Source organism: Callospermophilus lateralis, chromosome 9 (assembly GCF_048772815.1).
Source record: "Callospermophilus lateralis isolate mCalLat2 chromosome 9, mCalLat2.hap1, whole genome shotgun sequence".
NCBI classification, from domain to species: Eukaryota; Metazoa; Chordata; class Mammalia; order Rodentia; family Sciuridae; genus Callospermophilus; species Callospermophilus lateralis.
Genome location: NC_135313.1, coordinates 2,925,940 through 2,943,854, shown reverse-complemented (window position 1 = coordinate 2,943,854; position 17,915 = coordinate 2,925,940). Strand labels below are relative to the sequence as shown.

At 39.4% G+C, this 17,915-nt stretch overlaps 2 protein-coding genes across 2 annotated transcripts in view; both read left to right on the top strand.

The window, feature by feature from the left end:
* The window catches only part of Rbm44 (RNA binding motif protein 44), a 32,383-nt gene extending 28,579 nt beyond the window's left edge, over nt 1–3,804 (top strand). Inside the window, exon 15 of the mRNA XM_076866400.2 lies at nt 3,732–3,804. The gene's annotated coding sequence lies outside the window, so the exon portion shown is untranslated. The remainder of the gene's footprint in view (nt 1–3,731) is intronic.
* An 8,547-nt stretch (nt 3,805–12,351) lies between these two features.
* Nucleotides 12,352–17,915, top strand: part of Ramp1 (receptor activity modifying protein 1) — a 41,227-nt gene continuing 35,663 nt past the window's right edge. Inside the window, exon 1 of the mRNA XM_076866322.2 lies at nt 12,352–12,452. Within this exon, the coding sequence (XP_076722437.1) occupies nt 12,401–12,452 (52 nt within the window). The 5' untranslated portion in view covers nt 12,352–12,400. The remainder of the gene's footprint in view (nt 12,453–17,915) is intronic.

The window sequence follows — 17,915 nt, the reverse complement described above, 5'->3', positions numbered from 1 at the left end:
AAATACAATTGTAGATGAACTAAAAGACTTGATAGATCAACAGGTTGGATTTTAAAATGTCAACTACAAATACATAGTATTTCTAGATACCACCTAGAAGTATTAGGATATGAAAAGGTAAGAGTCTGGAAAAAGAAATAACTATATTAACACAAAAACAAAGCAATAAAATTATCAAGAGAGATGTTCCATTTACCAGGAATAAATAATAATTCTAAGTTTGTGTACATCTAAAATACCTTCAAAATATATAAGATATTTCCAAAATTGCCAGGAAAAATGATTGTAAGTCTGTAATAATAATAGGAAGTTTTTAACATATTTCTCTTATAGAAGCAAGCAAAATGGGCTGGATTGTGGCTTAGTGGTGGAGTTCTCGCCTAGCATGCATGAAGCACTGGGTTCAATCCTCAGCACCACATAAAAATAAAAAAGATATTGTGTCCACCTAAAACTAAGAAATATTTTTTAAAAGCAAGCAAAAAATATATCAGTGATGATACAGAACATCTGAACTACTAAAAAATAATAACTGGACTTAACTGGTCATATTTAGAACACAGTATTCCCTAAAATGAAAAAATAAAGTCTCTTCAAGTCACCTGAAATGTTTACAAAATTTGACTATATACTAGACCATAAAATAAGTCTCAAAAAATACTAAAAGAATGAAAAAAGTATATTTCTGACCATAATACAAATAACCTTGAAATCATTAATGAGAATAAAAATAGGAAAACCCCATGTTTTGAAATACATGTCTAACCAATAAATGAAGGAATTCATAATTAAAACTGGACTATATGTTTTAGTGAATGATGATGAAAATGCTCCATATCAAAGTTTGTGGGACACAGAGCTGTGCTATAACTGAAATGGATAGCTTTAAATGCCTATGTCATAAAAGAAATAACTGAAAATTAATGAGTAAAGTGTACAATTCAAAAATTTGGAGAAAAAAGAGAAAGTATAAGAAAGGAAGAAATTAAACTCATCATCTGTATGTACAGCTATTTCTATACATAGAGGAAATCCCATGAATTCTACACATAGATTATCAGAATTAAAAAGGATTGCTGGATGCAAAGACAGTACACAAAAAAGTCAGTTACAATTCCATATACCATATAGTGTTGGAAAAATGGATTTTTAAAAAAGATAATCATAGTACCATTAAAACTATCAACTACCAGGAATGTATTTAACAAAAGACTCAAGACCTCTATTTGAAAACTATAAACAGAGAAATTAAAGAAATTCTAAACAAATTGAAGGTTGTATCTTCTGTCTGGATTAGAAGACTCAATAGTGTAAAGATACCTGTTCTCTTCATCCTGTCCAATGCATTTAGTGCTATCCTGATAAAATCCTAATCATGTATTTTTGTGGAACTAAGTAGCAAGCAGATTCTCAAAATTATGAAAATACAAAAGGTCAAGTATAGCCAAATGGTTTTTGAGAAAAATAAAGTGGACTGGTTTTATCATATGTTGATGTTATGAAATGATAATATTATTTTTGTGCAAGGAAAGACAAATAGATCAACTGAACAGAAAAGAGAACTTTAAAACAATGACATAAATATGTAATCACTTGATTAGCATGAAGGTGGCATCACAGAATAATAGGGAATAGAACAGTCTTTTTAATAAATGATTTTCTCCATCTGACAAGAAATTTTCACCAATCAGATTGGTAGACATTCTGCTGTTGGGACAGTCAGTACAAATGAAAGGAAAATCATCAGTGCCTTTAAAAGTCATACATGTATTTACTTTTTGATCTCAAAATCTCACTTCACCATTCTGTCAGAAATAAATTGGCAGATATAATGTCTCATGCACAAGGTTCTTTGGCAGAAGATTAGAAACATCTACATATTAACTGTTAGACAAAAATAAGAAAAGGTCTGAACACTAATGGAGTAAACTTCTGTCAATTTTGTTTATGTAACTAAATCAAGAGAAATATATGCAATCTACATTTTAAAAGGGAGAAATATGAGTATAGGTACACATATTTACTTTTGTTTGGGAGAAGAAACTGGAAGGAAAATCTGATAAAATGATTGCAGGGAGAGGATGATATAGTGATAGAAACAAAAGGTCTCTAATACATTCATTCTTGGCTTTGGAAACCTAAATGTTTTCCATTTGCTAATATAAAAGGAAAGAGAAAATAATTTTAAATGAAATGAATGAAACTACTTGTATAACCATATAAAAGAAAATAATTATTGCATTTATTTTTTAGATGGACACAATACAATGCTTTTATTTTTATGTGGTGCTGAGGATCGAACCCGGGTCCCACCCGTGCTAGGAGAGCGCTCTATTGCTGAGCCACAATCCCAGCTCCTAATTATTCCATTTACATGTTTATTACATTTTAACTATTCTTCTAGCTATATCACATATTCTAAGTACAACTAGAGCTGTAAAGAATCATAAATCATAGTAACAACACTTTGGAACTTTTTAAAAATATATTTATTTTTTAGTTGTAGTTGGACACAATACTTTATTTATTTTTATGTGGTGCTGAGGATCAAACCCAGGGCCTCGAGTGTGCTAGGCAAGTACTCTACCGCTGAGCCACAACCCCAGCCCCAACACTTTGGAACTTTATATAGAAAACATAATTATGTTAGAAACTGATATTTTTGGTATACAAGAAGAAAGGTATAAAAATCAAAAGCTAAATTTAAATTTCTGTATTATTAAACTTGAATTGAAAATAATATTAAGTCATGATTCTGTATTTCAGAATTACCTGATTGTAGTTTTATCTATTGAAAACACTCCGAAGCCAATGAGAACCCAGCGACATTGAGCACAACTAACATCTAGATTGTTTCTCTGAATACCATTTCCTACTACTTTTGTCTTTGATCTTTCCAGCCACACATTTAAATAGTGCTTTATATTTACTTTCTATCTTAACTATCATCTTGTTTTTATCTCCAGTAATCTGTTAAGTCTAGTCTTGATCATTTCCAAATTCCCAGATAATCATTTTGTTACATTTGTTACTCTTTATGACCCATTCCACTCTTAAAATCATTGTAAAATTTAAAGCAATCAAAAATGTACATATTTTCACATATGTGTGCAAAAGTCTATATACCAGTTCAAGATATATAAGGTTTCCAGCACCCCAGAAGGCTTCTATGTGCCCCTTCTCAATTATTACCCTGTATATCACTACTAACCTTTTTTTGACTTTTGGATGCTGAGAAGTCAGCTGAAATAAAATTTCCTGCCTTCCAGGAACCTGAATTCTAGAAAGGAAAAGGAAATAAAAATATATTTTCAAATAATGATACATTCTACAAAGAAGAATCATGGGCTACAAAATAATGAGGGACAGGATGTATGTCTACTAAGGTAGCTTAGGTGCTTTACAATGATAGAAGACAACACCTGACCGCACTGGATTTTCTGTTAAAACACTGTTAATAATTGCTTTTTTTCTATAAACAATGTCTGAAAAGTTTTCTATGTATAATATCTGGCATCCTTCAATCTAATAATAGAGTTTATTGATATAATAAATCAAGTAATAGAATTTAATTGTGAATTAACACATATGATATTCATGTATAAGTGAGTCTTGATTAGTTTAGTAGTAGTGTATATTAATAACTAAATATATGCTTTCCTAGAATATTAGGTTTAGCAAAATCAATATATTTCATTGTTGATTTTTCCCTTCTGTTCTTAATCCTATAGGATTTCCATGGAAATCAGAGTGCCCTTCTTCAGAGAATGTTCTGCAGCACTTAGAAAAAAGTTATGGTAATAGCAAGATACAATTAAATAACCTCAGTAACTAGCCTTAGCTGTTAAAATATTTTACTTCATATCCCTCCATAATTTTATCTTTTTAAACTTTATTTCAAACTTGTTACTTAGAGACTTAAAACTACATATTTTGGATCAGAAAAAAGGTCATGTCCATTTTTAAAAAACCTTTGATAAGTCAATTTTTTTAAAAAAAAAACTGACCTAGAAAAGGTTTATTGATATCGTTTCATAGTTCATTAACTGATATCCATACATAAAACTGTAATTTACCTTAAGTTCATATATTAGCTGTAGTTTTTAAATGTCTAAAAGACCCTTAAATTGGACCATAAGATAATAGATAATTTGAATTTATAGAAATAGAAAATATTGGCACATTTATTTTTAAGCTCAAAGACAAGTAAGTCACTGCTGTGATACACTTAATGCATATTTCCAACTTCAGTATGAAACATTCAATTGTAGTTTTCCTGTTTTCACAGAGAAGGGTGACCCATGTGTGCTTTGGTCTAGTACTGAAATTTAAATGGTTATCATATTGCTTGCACCTGTTCTGTGATAAGTTCTTTTGTATTAGTGTATAAAGTGGAACACTTTTCAAAGGCTAATTTGGTTCCCTATCTGATAGGAATATAGGATATAAACTTCTTTAATTGCTTGCTTTTTTTAAAGTACCAAATATGTACTTCAACTTAAAGTTATATGTTTAATAATAATAAGTGTTTAAATGTTTAGAGCATCCAGTGTATAGTTGGTGTTACTTGATTACAAATTTCCCACTTAACACTTATATTTGATGTACTTAAATTTAATAAAGGCAGCTAATCTATAATTCTACTGTAAATCTAATACTTTTTGGAAGTGCAATGGGATTGTCCAAGTGTGAATTAACCTCCCAGTGTTATGTGGACTACATAGGGTGTTAAGACCAAATATCAAACTGCTAGATTTCAGATTTTTCCTCTTTTATGGGATTTTTTTAAATATTTATTTTTCAGTTGTAGTTGAACACAATACCTTCATTTTACTTATTTATTTTTATGTGGTGCTGAGACTCGAACCCAGGGCCTCGCACATGCAAGGCAAGTGCTGTGCCACTGAGCCACAATCCCAGCCCTTTATGAAAGTTTTAAGAAAAAGGTTTTATTTCATAAATTGCATTGTATCTCCAGCTATTACTGTATCTACCCCATATGTCTACCAAGAACTGAATTTCAAAATGTTTTTTTAAAAAAAAGATTTTGAAAGGACCCTCTTAAATGAAACTTGAGGATAATAGGCTTTTTCCATTTATCAAATTAGTAGAACACTAAAATTAAGGGATTTTTTCCCTAAATGTTAAATAATGATATAGTTGTTTATATTAAAATGCTACATTCAGAGTTAGCACAGGACCACTCTGCAACATGGAATAGACATTATTTTTAACATAGTAGGAATAAGACAAATACCTCTAGTTAGTTATTTCTGAAAGGAATGATGAAGTGGAATTCTCTCTTAGAATACAGAGAAACAAAATTACTATGTTTGATTTGAAGGAAGATATAGAAAAGGTCATTTTTAATTATGACTCTGAGGTTTTTTAAATTAATAATTCTGAGAACAAAGTTAAGAATCAAACAGCTTTTGTTAAGTGTTATTTATATTATCAAGGAAACAGATGTTCCCCTACAGCCACCAGAAGAACTGTAGCCTTTCAGCATGACCAGTAAATTGATAACTATTACTACACTTCCCAAGTTAAATCAGAAACTCAAAATTATTCTTCATGAATCTTTTGGAGCCTCAGTGTTTATCTTTTGGTCTACAGTCTAATTTGATATTAGATAATTTTATAAATTCATTTAGAATTTTAAAAGGCAGTCAGATTGTCCCAAGTTTCCATGTATCTTCACAAGCAGAATTTCAAATTTTAGTATACTTATATTGTTGTTCATTGTTTCTTACATATACTATAATATTAGAATAATAAAGAGCATTTACCTGTGTCAACTAGAATAGGTAGATAATTATGTTTTGAGGTAACTAGAACTCTGAAATGTTATAAGTATCATACAAAAAAGTGGGACTAAAAATTCTACAATGATTCTGTCTGATGCCAGTCTGAATTCTGGTCAAGGGAAATAATGTGTGATTAAAAAGCTTAGTATACAAGTAATTTCTTTTTAAAGAAATAGTTTTTTGCCAGCATTCTATCTGTATTGACTTTTAAGTACTAACATGGGCAGAAGAATGGCCTTCTGAAGTGTCCTGTTGTCATTCCCAGAACCTGTGAATGTGTCTTATGTGACAAAAATTAATATTGCTAATCAGTAGTTCACCTTGAGTTGGGAAGCTTACCCTAGATTATCTGGGTAGTCTTAATCTAATTACATGAGTCCTTAAAAGTGGTAGAAGAGGCATAAAAGAGACTTGGAGAAAATGGCATTTGCAAGAACTTCACCCATTCCTGCTGACTTTGAAGACTGAAGGGTCCAGGAGCCAAGGAATGTGGTTGGCCGCCAGAAGCAGGAAAAATCAAGGAAACAGATGTTCCCCTACAGCCACCAGAAGAATTGTAGCCTTTGAGTTTAGCCCAGTGAGGCCAGTGTCAGACTTCTGACCTCCAGAAATAAAATAAATCTGCATTGTCTATGCCACCAAGTTTATGGTAATATGTGAGATGAGCTTTATAAAGCTAATAGTTTTAATTGTTCCTAGAAAACTATCAGGAATAATACAGGTTCTATGTATCTTTGCCTGAATTTTTAGTCCGAAGGTGGGGGATATACCTGATCTATGGATATTGTATGAATTCCCAGCTAGTAGTATGGATGTAGAACTTCTGCCCTAATAACACGACAGATGGGATTGACAGATCAGAGAATATCTTTATCGTATGTATTAGGAACATTGACTGTTATAAATTATTTTTGCTTTTACTGCCAGAAAACTGGGAGCCAAACTGGTTCATCTTTAATAGTGTACTATTTAAGAATGCAGCCTCTGAAGCCTTTTCTAAGTTCAGATTTCTGCTCCTGCCTTGTTCATAATCTCTCTGTACTTCAGCTGCCTGCTCTGTAAAACAGAGATAAGAGAAGTATCTGTCTTCCTAGGGAGATAGAGTAATGCATTAGCCACAGTATTTGTTACAACATAAAAGCATTCAGTCAAGGGGTGCTGTTGCTGCTAATGCTATCATCTGCCAGTGTGTAATGCATCTTTTAGGGTCATACCTTCACTTTGATTTAAATTACTTCATTTTATTTAATTTATTTTTACTTTTGTTCTATGGAATGTTTGTAACCTGCTTCAGTATTAAGGAAGGTCATAGATCAGTGTGTAAGTCAGGAGATAACTTGATTACAAATGGTAGAAACATAACTCATTAGCCAAAGCACAAAAAATGAAAATGAACTTATATAATTGAAAACTTGAGAAATGAATTCAGGTATAGCTGGGTCTAGAGGCTTTTGATTTTTTTCTGGATTGGTTATCAGAGTCTCTATACATGAGGGCAAAGATTACCAGCAGCAGTTCTAGCTAGATTTGTATAATCATTCTGTTCTTAAAAATAACAATCCTGAAGCCGGGCGCGGTGGCACACGCCTGTAATCTCAGAGGTTTGGGAGATTGAGAAGATCAGAAGGATCACAAGCTCAAAGCCAACCTCAGCAAAAACATGGTGCTAAGCAACTCAGTGAGACCCTGTCTCTAAATAAAAAATACAAAATAGGGCTGGGATGTGGGTCAGTGGTCAAGTGCCCCTGAGTACAATCCTCAGTACCCAAAATTAAATAAATGACAATCCTGAGGGGAAAAGTGCCCTTTTCTCACTATTTAAGCCCCAGGAAAGACATGATGAAGCAGACTTAGATTACATGCTCTGTGAATGTCTGAAATGAAAGGATGCCCAGAAACAGGATAGGTGATTTTCCTAGGAAAAAAACAAATAACTAGGGGACATTTTCCCCTAATTTGATAATACAAAGACTTTGCAGACTGTAACTGTATTAGTATTCATAAACATATGATGTATATCCAAAACTTAGAAATACATTCACAGTAAGGTCACTAGCTTGACTCTAAAATGCTTTCAACAAACTATCATTAGTTTCAGAGTTAAAGGATTCTTCCTCACACACATGCACATGCAACATCCTGAGTAATTAGGAATGATTAAAAGAACTGCTAAGAAATAGGCACATGAGCAGTGTTAATTCAGTGTTGAGTATACAACTGTTTTTTAATTTGACAATAATTTTAGGCTTACAGAACAGTTGCCAAAATGCTGCAGATAGGTTATGTATGCCTTTCACCCTACTTTAATGTTTACTTAACAACACAATTTTATGTAATATAAGATAATCAAAAACCAGGAAATTAACATTGACACAATACTATTAAACACAGACAATATTCAGTTTCATGTTTTCTCTCTGAATTTCTCTTTCTATTCCAGGATCAATCCGGTAGCCCACATTTCATTTGATTATTGTGTTTTTTTTTTTAATCCCCTCCAGCATATGACAGTTCCACAGTATTTTCTTTAGTTTCATGGCCTTGACATTTGATGAGTATTGATTGGTTATTTTGCAGAATGCTTCTTTAGCTTGAGCCTTTCTGATGTTTTCTCCTGATTAGATTGAGATTATGCATTTTTGATAGGAGTACTCAAGGATATCCTCTGCAGGATATACTATCCTTGATCAACAAGTTAGAGAGGCTTCTGCCGGTTTCTCCAGTGTTTAAAGTTATCATCTTTCCTTTGTAATTAAGGGAGTTCTTTGAAGGTTTACAAATATATTTCCTAAAAAATTTTGCCCACTGGTTTCAGCATCCATCAACAGATCTAGCCTGAAATAGTTACCTTGTGATGTTTGTTAAGGGGTTTCACAGGTTTCTTGTTAATTCTACATGTATTATGTGGAATGTTCCTATAAGGAAAAGCTGTTCCTCCTCCTCCTTGTTTGTTTATTTGTTTGTTTGTTTATTTATTTATAGCAGTTGGGACTCATAGATGTTTATTTTGTTCTGTGAGTTACATTACAATACTGTCATTACTTACTTTGCTCCTCAGATCATTGCAGCTCTAACAGGGGCTATTTTTAGGTTGGGTTCTGTGTTCTTTTGAAAATGCTGTCCTTTTCCAAGTACTTATTTTCTGGCACTGCAGACTATTTTAGTCCCATCTTGAACATTCCCTGCTCCAGCATGGGAATGAATGACTTAAACAAGCTGTCCTTTTATGGAGAGTGGTATTTAGAAACCAAGATCTTGTCAGTAAGGTGTGCTCATTGCTGTCGGAGTTGGTCTCAGGCTCAATTGATACAGGTAAGAAGTGTGTGTGAGAGAGAGAGAGAGAAAATTAAGCCTTGCACAGACACACCTATATTTGTTTCTATATTTGGTCCATTGGGTATATATATTTGTTCATACTGATGCTTTAAATTTCTATTCCCTTCCTTATTTCTACCTTCTTTCACCAATAGTGAGAAAACTGCCAGGTACAGTGGCACATGCCTATAATCCAAGTGACTTGGGAGGCTGAGACAGAAGGATTCAAGTCCAGCCTCAGCAACAATTTAGTGAGACCCCCATCTCAAAAAAAAAAAAAATACAATAAAAAGGACTGGGTATGTAGCTCAGTGGTAAAGTGACCTGGGTTGAATCCCTAGTACCAAAACTAAACTGGATCCTGTTATTCTCAATATACTTACTTATTTATCCATTCCTGGTATACACATATGGACATTACAGCTTTTAAATCGTAACCCTATGAGAGACCGATTTACTAACTGCAGTACAGCGTTTGTAAACAGTTCTTTTTTGGTTTTAGCCTATATTACGCAGTCAAATGTTATTTTTAACCTTGACTTAGGTTGGGTCTCTTATCCCTGGTCCCCATTGGTGTGGTTATGTTAACACATTTATGATAGCATCTCTGGGGGCAGGGGTCTTCTGGTTTATATGTGTAAAATTTCATCTGGTTTTCAGCAGTAATTTTAGATAAAGTTGACTTTCTCTTGTTCACCTTGATGGTGCTAGAATACTATTTTCATTTCTAGTGTGTTATAATGTAATCTCTCTGCCCTTGTCCCTCTCTGTCTCCCAAACTTTGTCTCAGTCCACCCTTGCCCTCTACTAAGCTGTGGCTGGCTGAGGGTAGAGCATGAATGTGCAACTATACTCTGGTGGTAGTGACTAAACCTCTTTTACTCAGCTATTTTGCAGTGCCAAAATTCTCCATGTGATGCTGAGCACACAATTTTCTTATTTTCAATCCTTAGAAAATTGTTTCTCATTTGGGGAGATCTTTTGGGGAAATAGGAAGACATATAATATCTCAGCTACTTTCAAGTCTCCAATATTCTGGTTTTAACAGGAAGAATCCCTTGGGAGATTTGAATATCTGATGCTTGATGAAGCTAAGTGTTTCCAAGATAATGCTTGGTTTGTTAATGCTTTTCTAACAACTATATTATATTGTAAACGTATAGGGCTATAAGGTGTTACTGCTTAGAAACGTGATATCTTGAGAATCACTAATTCAGACTGATGGTGGCTGGAGTTTGGCCTCTTAGTTGCCCATGGAGAGTGAGGACACCCGGTCAGCCTTCTCCTCTGCATCAGCAACTACTGGAAAACTGTCAAACAGTTGAAGCCTTGTTCCTTTCTGTGCTTAAAGATGTTCTCTTGTTTTCTGGTTTGCATTTTTCATGAGAATGCTTGTCACCCTGATTTGTGTTCATATAGTATATAATGTCTTGTTTCCCCCTCTGACTGCTTTTAAGGGTTTCTCTTTATTACTGGATTTAAAAGCAATTTGTAATATTCCTTTGCTTTTCTTCATGATTCTTTTGTTTGGGGATTGTTGATAGGCCTGTGTCTTCCTCTCACCCCCGTATGTGTCTACCCCACTGCTGTCTAAGATCTTCCTTTGCACTTAGTCTGCAGCTGATGCATTTGTCCCTTGTTTTTGTAGTTCCTGCATCATAGCATTCCTGTTACCATTGAGGGTTTTTTAAGTCATCCACTATAGTCACCAACTGAAGGGCAGGACCTGTTTACCTAACACTGTCTTGCACATATTGGAGACTCAATGAATCAATGGGGAACCAAGCCACCCTTGAGAGTGTATCCTCCTGGGGTTGAAAAAGAAGTGCTAGGTCAAGAGAATGAATGCCCTCCCCCATCATCTAACCCATATACCTCACAGAACACTTGAGGCTACCATGTTGAAGGCATGCAAGCTCTGCATGTCCTACCAGCCTGTGTTCAGAAAGATGGATGACCACAGCTTCCTGGCAACTGACACTTCTGAGCTCATAGCCAGCAGGTGGCAGCAGTGTCTTTGCCACTGGCTGTGTTCCCTTTTATTTTCATATATATATATATATAATGTTGTAGTTGGACACAATACCTTCATTTTATTTATTTTTTGCTGTGAGGATTAAACCCAGCACCTTGCACATGCTAGGCAAGTGCTGCACTGCTGAGCCACAACCCCAGCCCCTATATCCCCTCTTCATATGAGGAATATTAACCATCCAGAGATATTTCATGCTGAGCATGGCTTCTGCTACAACAGATGTGGCACTGTACCAGGCCAGTGGTTCGTACCCCTCCAAGGGCAGTGGTTCATTCCTCAAAATGAACATAAATCTACTCCACTACTAGGACTTCTTGGAACAGGCTGTTACTGTAAGGTAAAATCCAGACTCCAGGAAAACCTTGCAAGCTCAGGCTAACTCAGCTGCCCTGAGCTGATAACTCCAGTTTCTACCTGTAGCACAGGCCTGTGCCTTCTGAAATCTGCTCATCCCCTGGGTTTCACAGCAGCTCTGTCGCTCCAGGAGCCCTTCTCTCATTCCTTCATGCCCACATATACTCACGTGCCAACATAACCAGTTCTCCAGTTGCCAAAGTGAGCAGCCCCAATACAGATCTATCACCTGTTTAGAAACTCCTCCCCACTAAGTTCAGGGTCAGAATTTTGTTGGAGGCTCTTGTAGCTTCCTGCCAGGGTACCCTCCTAGCCTCCTAGGAGCCAGTCCACCAGAACGGCCACCTGACCATCTAAAGAGCTCAGTTCCGTCCAGGACCTGGGGCCGTTCTTACATCCTGCAGACAGCCGCATTTGTTCAGTTTTTTATATGATCCTTGTGTCCTCCCAAAGGCAGGCAAGGCTGGTTTTTTTCCCAGGGGCTTCCCAGTGTGGGCATCTCGGGAAGAGGTAGATGCGGAAATGAAATCCGGGCCTTTTACTGCAGACCCAGAAGCAGGAGTGGCCAGGAGCCAGGCAAAAGAAGAGGGAAAGATGCTTGAGTCTATGAGGCCCTCCCTAATGAAAGAACTGCATTTGTCCTGCTAGCATTTAGGGATGTCCTTCTGGGAGCCTGATCGTGCTATCCCTGAGGGTCCCCTGGCGGCCGGCGCGGCAGGTGCTGGCCCAGCAGCCCAGGAGCTGCAGTGGGCAGGGCTTCGCTGCCGCAGCCTCCTCCCGCCCCCGCCTCCGCCCCCCCCCTCCCGCCTCCGCCCGCGGTGGCGCGCCTCTCAGGCTGGCGCAGTCTGCAGCAAACGGGATCCGCAGGTCGGCTGGTTTGCCGCGCACCATGGCTCCCAGCTTGCGAGGCCTCCCTTGGTGCTGTCTCTGGCTGTTCCTTGGTGAGTAGGGCACGATGAGGCCCACAACCTGGGCCGTGTCTTTCCGGCATGGGCTCCGTGGCCACAGGGTTCTCCGCGGCGCGCCCACCGGGTACCAGTGCTGCAGACGCAATGCGGCAAACAGGTCCGCTGGGGAAGAGCGGCTTTTGGGTGTGGCGGAGCCAGGGATTCGGAGGCGCGGCAATTTTGCCCCACATGCCAAGGGTCTGCCTACCTTTAGGGGATGGGTGGTTACCTAGGATGCAGGGTCCACTGCCCCCCACCTCCAATCTGGAGCTTCAAGCTCCGGTTGGCGCCAGCGCAGGCTTCCCAAGGCCAAAATATGTTGGCCAGCTCCAGAAGCAAGCACCTTGCGGTTCCGAACTCGGGAATTGGAACGACAGCCCATTTATCCGGATATCAACTGAAACTGGAAATCTGATTCTTGTCACATACAGCACTTGGTGCTTCTTTGCTAAATGATGTTTTTTTGCAGAAATGAGGACAGCTCTCTTCCTTCTTGAGGACATTTGTTATCTTGGCTCTCGAATAGAAATTCAAAGAGAGGCAGGGACCGTTGGTGTGATGGCAGAACTTGCTGGGCTTTTGTCTTTCAGATTACAACTGAAACCCAGGGGCAACAGCAATTTGCAATAAATCCTGTAAGAAATTATATATTTCAACTTCCTTGGTGATGTTCCCATAAAATGAACCATTATAGCTATTGGATTTGTTTCATGTATATGATGTACCCACCTTTTTTAATGAAAATTAAATTATTTGGTTTGAGGAATCAAGTGCCCCTGGGAAGCCTCCTGCAGTTATTATTATTGATTCTTGTGGTCTTTCCTCAAACTGGGTGTTGGTCAGAAGTGCCTGCTACAAGGAGGTTCACACCATTCTGGTACTGGTGAAGGAGTGATCATTGGCATCATTTTTATAGCCAGGAAAACATCTTATGGAAATGGGGCCTGTCTATGGAGACTGCTCAGACACTGTGAGGAGAGGGGACCCAGGACTTCCCAGGAGCTATGTAATTCCTGGCTTCTATTTGTAAACCTTACCAAGGAGCATCAGATCTGTATAGAAATCTGAGTCTGCTTCAACATAATATAATCTGAAGATAAATCTTACCACTTAACGTGCCTTGACCAAATGTATGTGGAAAGCAAAATCTTATAATCATCTCCTCTCCTGTTGTTTTAAGAATCTGTTTGATTTGACATGGAATTTACTGTTTCAGTTTCCTAAGAAACTAACATTTTTCTGTTAGCAAGGCAGAGAGCTGGGTTGTGTAATATTTTTTACATAAATAAATAAATAAATGTTCTTTACTGGTGCCCAGAGCCTGCACCCTCTAAAGCTTGTGTAAATAAAGCTCCATGTCATGGTCACATATAAAGACCTTCCTTGTTTACCAAGAAAACGATTCATGTTCTGCTGGAAAGTCCAAGTTCTGTAATCCTAACAATTTTCTGAGTGGTCTCGCTAATGTTATATCTTTGGAAGAACAAACACAAATTCATGAGGTTATCAGTAAATTGATGTCCTTGGGGACCAGCTGTGAAGAGCAGAATGACGAGCACACAATGTTTTCTTCCTGAGCCTCAGTGCCAGCCAGATCTCCATGTTGATGTTGAGTCTGCTATGCAGAATGGCAATATGGAATTTTTTTTAAGTATGCTAGTCCACAGGTTTAAGAATTTATCTGTGACAGCTGTACAATCAGGCAAGATACTCAACCTGATCACTTGCTGTTTGCAGTTACTGAAGTCCCATTATAGGTTGTTTTTCCTCTGAGAATCCTGTCTACTATTGTCTTTATACAAGAACCTGATATGTCACTGCATGCATTTTTTAAATTTCTTGTATAACCACCAAAAACCTATTCATTGATCAGAAAAAAAAGGACATTATTTTGATGACTTTTTTTTTTAATGATTCTTTTGATGACTGCATTGCAAGCTTCTGTTTTTGCAGAATTCACTTAGGTTTGCCGCCCACCACTGCCGCAGTGAAGCTGCTCAGTTCTCAATCCTGGGAAGCAAGCATGCCTTCCTCACTGTCAAGCTAAGGACTCCAGGGGCTTTTGAATAGCTGAATATTTGTTGAAATATAGAACTTCACATAAATACAGGGACATCATGGAAATGTATAGCAATAGGTATGGTGCTGCTTTAAACCTGGAAGGTTCTAATCCCAGAATCCAGATCTGCGGGGTTCATACTTGCTGATCAATTCAGTGTTTGTTTACCAGCACTGTGTGGTTAGCTGCAGGAAGAAATTCCTGGGTTTTTGTCTTCCTTCCATGGGTGCATGCCACTCAGTGTGCATAGTGTCAGTCCAGGCCAGGATGGTGAAGATGCAGCATCACAGGGAAATGTTTCAAGTGGAATCCTCACTGCAGGCAAAGAGCTCACTGGATAATCTCTTCTGATTCCTTCTCCCTCTATAATGAACCAATTTCATAACTTCTGATCAATTAAAACTGGCATCTGGCAGTGTGTGACATGGGTGCCACATGTGTGTCAATTTCAATGAAAATGCTGCATCTGGGAGTGGAGCCCTGGGCTTGCCTGCCAGCACCTTCTCCCTGAGGCCCCAAGCACAGTATTTATTTTTGGTGCCAGGGATTGAACTCAGGGGTGCTTTAAGCACTGAACCACATCTCCAGTCCTTTTTATATTTTATTTATAGACAGGGCCTCACTGAGTTGCTTAAGGCCTTACTAAGTTGCTGAGGCTGGCTTTGAACTAGAGATCCTCCTGCCTCAGCTTCCCAAGCTACTGGTATTACAGGTATGTGCCACCACACCCAGCCCAGAGCACAGTTCTTCTTGAGGCTCTATGTAGCATTCTGAGTCGTGCCCTCAGTGAACCCTGGCCTAGACCTAGCCACGAGAATTGTCCCAGGATGGACAGTCACTTTCCTGCTGGCACATGAGGAAAAGTGAAACTTTTCCTCTTGTCTGGAAATATTTGGCTTCTAGAGACAAACCTACAGGTCATGGAGAACACCTCCATCACACTCCTGACACCTTTTGAGCCCTTAAATGGAACCCATGGGGTATACTTAGCAATCACATGAACCCATCATGTTTGAGCTGGGTGTCTGCCCCTTGTAGGGATGGCACCTGTGGATGGTGGGGCTCAGGGGACTCCTGAGGGACTGAGCTTCTTACCCCACCAGGGGCTCTGACTGACCTCCTGAAAAAAGGAGATTCCAACCAAGATGACTAGCAAAGGGAAAGGGGGGGAGGGGAGACCGGCTGTGCCTCAGCCCTGCCCTTCAGTCTCTTAGTGGCAAGTGAAGAGGATGAAGGTGACAGGGCTCTGCCTAGTTTCCAGCACATAATCCAGAGCAGCTTTTGGGCTGCTCACTCTCTCCACCACCTCCTCCAAACACACATAGCACACACATGCCAAAACACACATGCCTCTCATGCCATACACACAACACAGCCACACCATATACACGCATCTACAGGCATCTCACACACACCACCTCACTCGCATACATACCGCACACATCACACACCTCATAATCTCATATACCACACACTACACATATAGCCTGTATCCTAACACACATTGCACACGCCATAGGCACACACACCACATTGCATGTGCACACACACACACACAGAGAGCCTCTGGAGGGACGCCCTGGTCACAGCCCTCCCTACTCCAGGACAGGATGCACTGGGGCTGGTACTGTCGCCCCTGGGTGAAGGTCATGTCCACACAGCAACCATATTCGGGTTACTGACCCTAACAAGACCTTATTAACACAATGAACTTCTTTTTCAGAGGTTAGGGTTTTTTCCTTAACGGTGATTTTATTTCAGTGTTTCTTAGACATCCAAAAGATGTCACTTTTACCATCATGTAAGTCACAGCTTCTAAGCCACTTTGCCAGAGCAGGAGCCAGGGAGACCCATTAAGGACCACACAGGACCCTGCAAGCCTGAGCATCGTGTCAGTGCAGTCCCCATTAGGAATCAGGGCTGCTCATTTTGCTCCAGCAGCACCTCTCTCCCCCTTCCCTACCCTCCACTGCTAGAAAGGGTAGCCCACTTCTCTGACCCCTGCACACCTGCCAAAGACCTCATCAGGCCATACTGGCACTGCCCCCCAACGTATGCCAGCTTGAACCCCCTTCACCTGGACTCTCAGGTCAGCAAGTTAGTGGAGAGTTTGTGAAACCAGTGGGGCAGGGAGGCAGAGTAGCCTAGCCATGGCCTGGGGCTGCCTGCGTCCCTCCCTCCCTCCCTCCCTCCGAGACTGGAGTACAGCTGACCTGGGCAGTGCTGACCTAGACGCCCCCCTCCCCTACACACACACACACACACACGCACGCACACAAACACACACACACACACACACACGCACGCACGCACACACACACACACTGTTGGAAGGGTTATCCTGAGCCAGATTCTGGGAAGAGGAGGTCCGCAATTTACCCAACCAGATACATATTTGCATAATCATGCCTGTGGTACTGTGAGGATTAAAAGCAGCTTTTGTTTTCACAGAGCAAAGCCCCCAGTGGTGGGGGAAGAGACCCAGAACGCACAGTCCCTTAAACAGCAATTTGGTGACTAAGGCTCCAGGTTGGTGTGTGAGGCGTGAGTCTCACTGCTACCAGATGATGAGTCATTGCTGAATGAAAATGGCTGCCGGCTAGGCAGCTGGAGGAGGGAGTGACAGGAAAAGAGCCAAACTTCTGGTACCTTCCACCTGTCACACTGCACAGGTAGTTACACTGTTTCATGGCAGGGAAGGCTAGAAGCCCTGGGTGCTGCTAAGCAACCTATTGAGGCTGCCCTACAGAGCACAGGACTGCACTCTGCAACAAGGTGATTAGCATCAGACGTCCACAGTGCCCACCCAGTGAAACCTGCGCCACATAAACAGCCCTCCGCATCCTCACTCTGCTTCTGCCACAACTAACCTCATGGTGTTTTTAATTGCATCTGTACCAAACATTTGCAGGCTTTTTCTCATCATTATTCCCTAATCAGTATGGTGTAACAATTATTTACACAGCGTCTACTCTGCATTAGGTAATGAGTCATCTAGAGATAATTTAAAGAATATGGCCATCTTTCATGGCCTTAGGTCTGCTTAGGATAACTGTATCTTCTTATGCATTGAGGTTGCCTTGTGTTTTGCTTGCCTATGAACTTGTCCATTTTATTGAACATATCATTGTCTAGCGGTTCCTGACTTATGGTTTAAAATTTTTCCATTTTACAATGATGCAGAAGTGATCTGCATTTCCTAGACAACACTTCGAATTTTGCATTTGGGCCTTTCCCAGGCTAGATGAGCAGCCCCGGCTTCTGCAGTGCTGGGCGGCAGCAGCAAGCACCGCTCTCAGGCAGCTCATGATCAATAGTGGGAACAGTTGTCACCATCAGGTATGCCTTATGGCTTCGCCAGGCCATTCCACGGGCAGGAGCGTTGTGTGTCTTTCCAC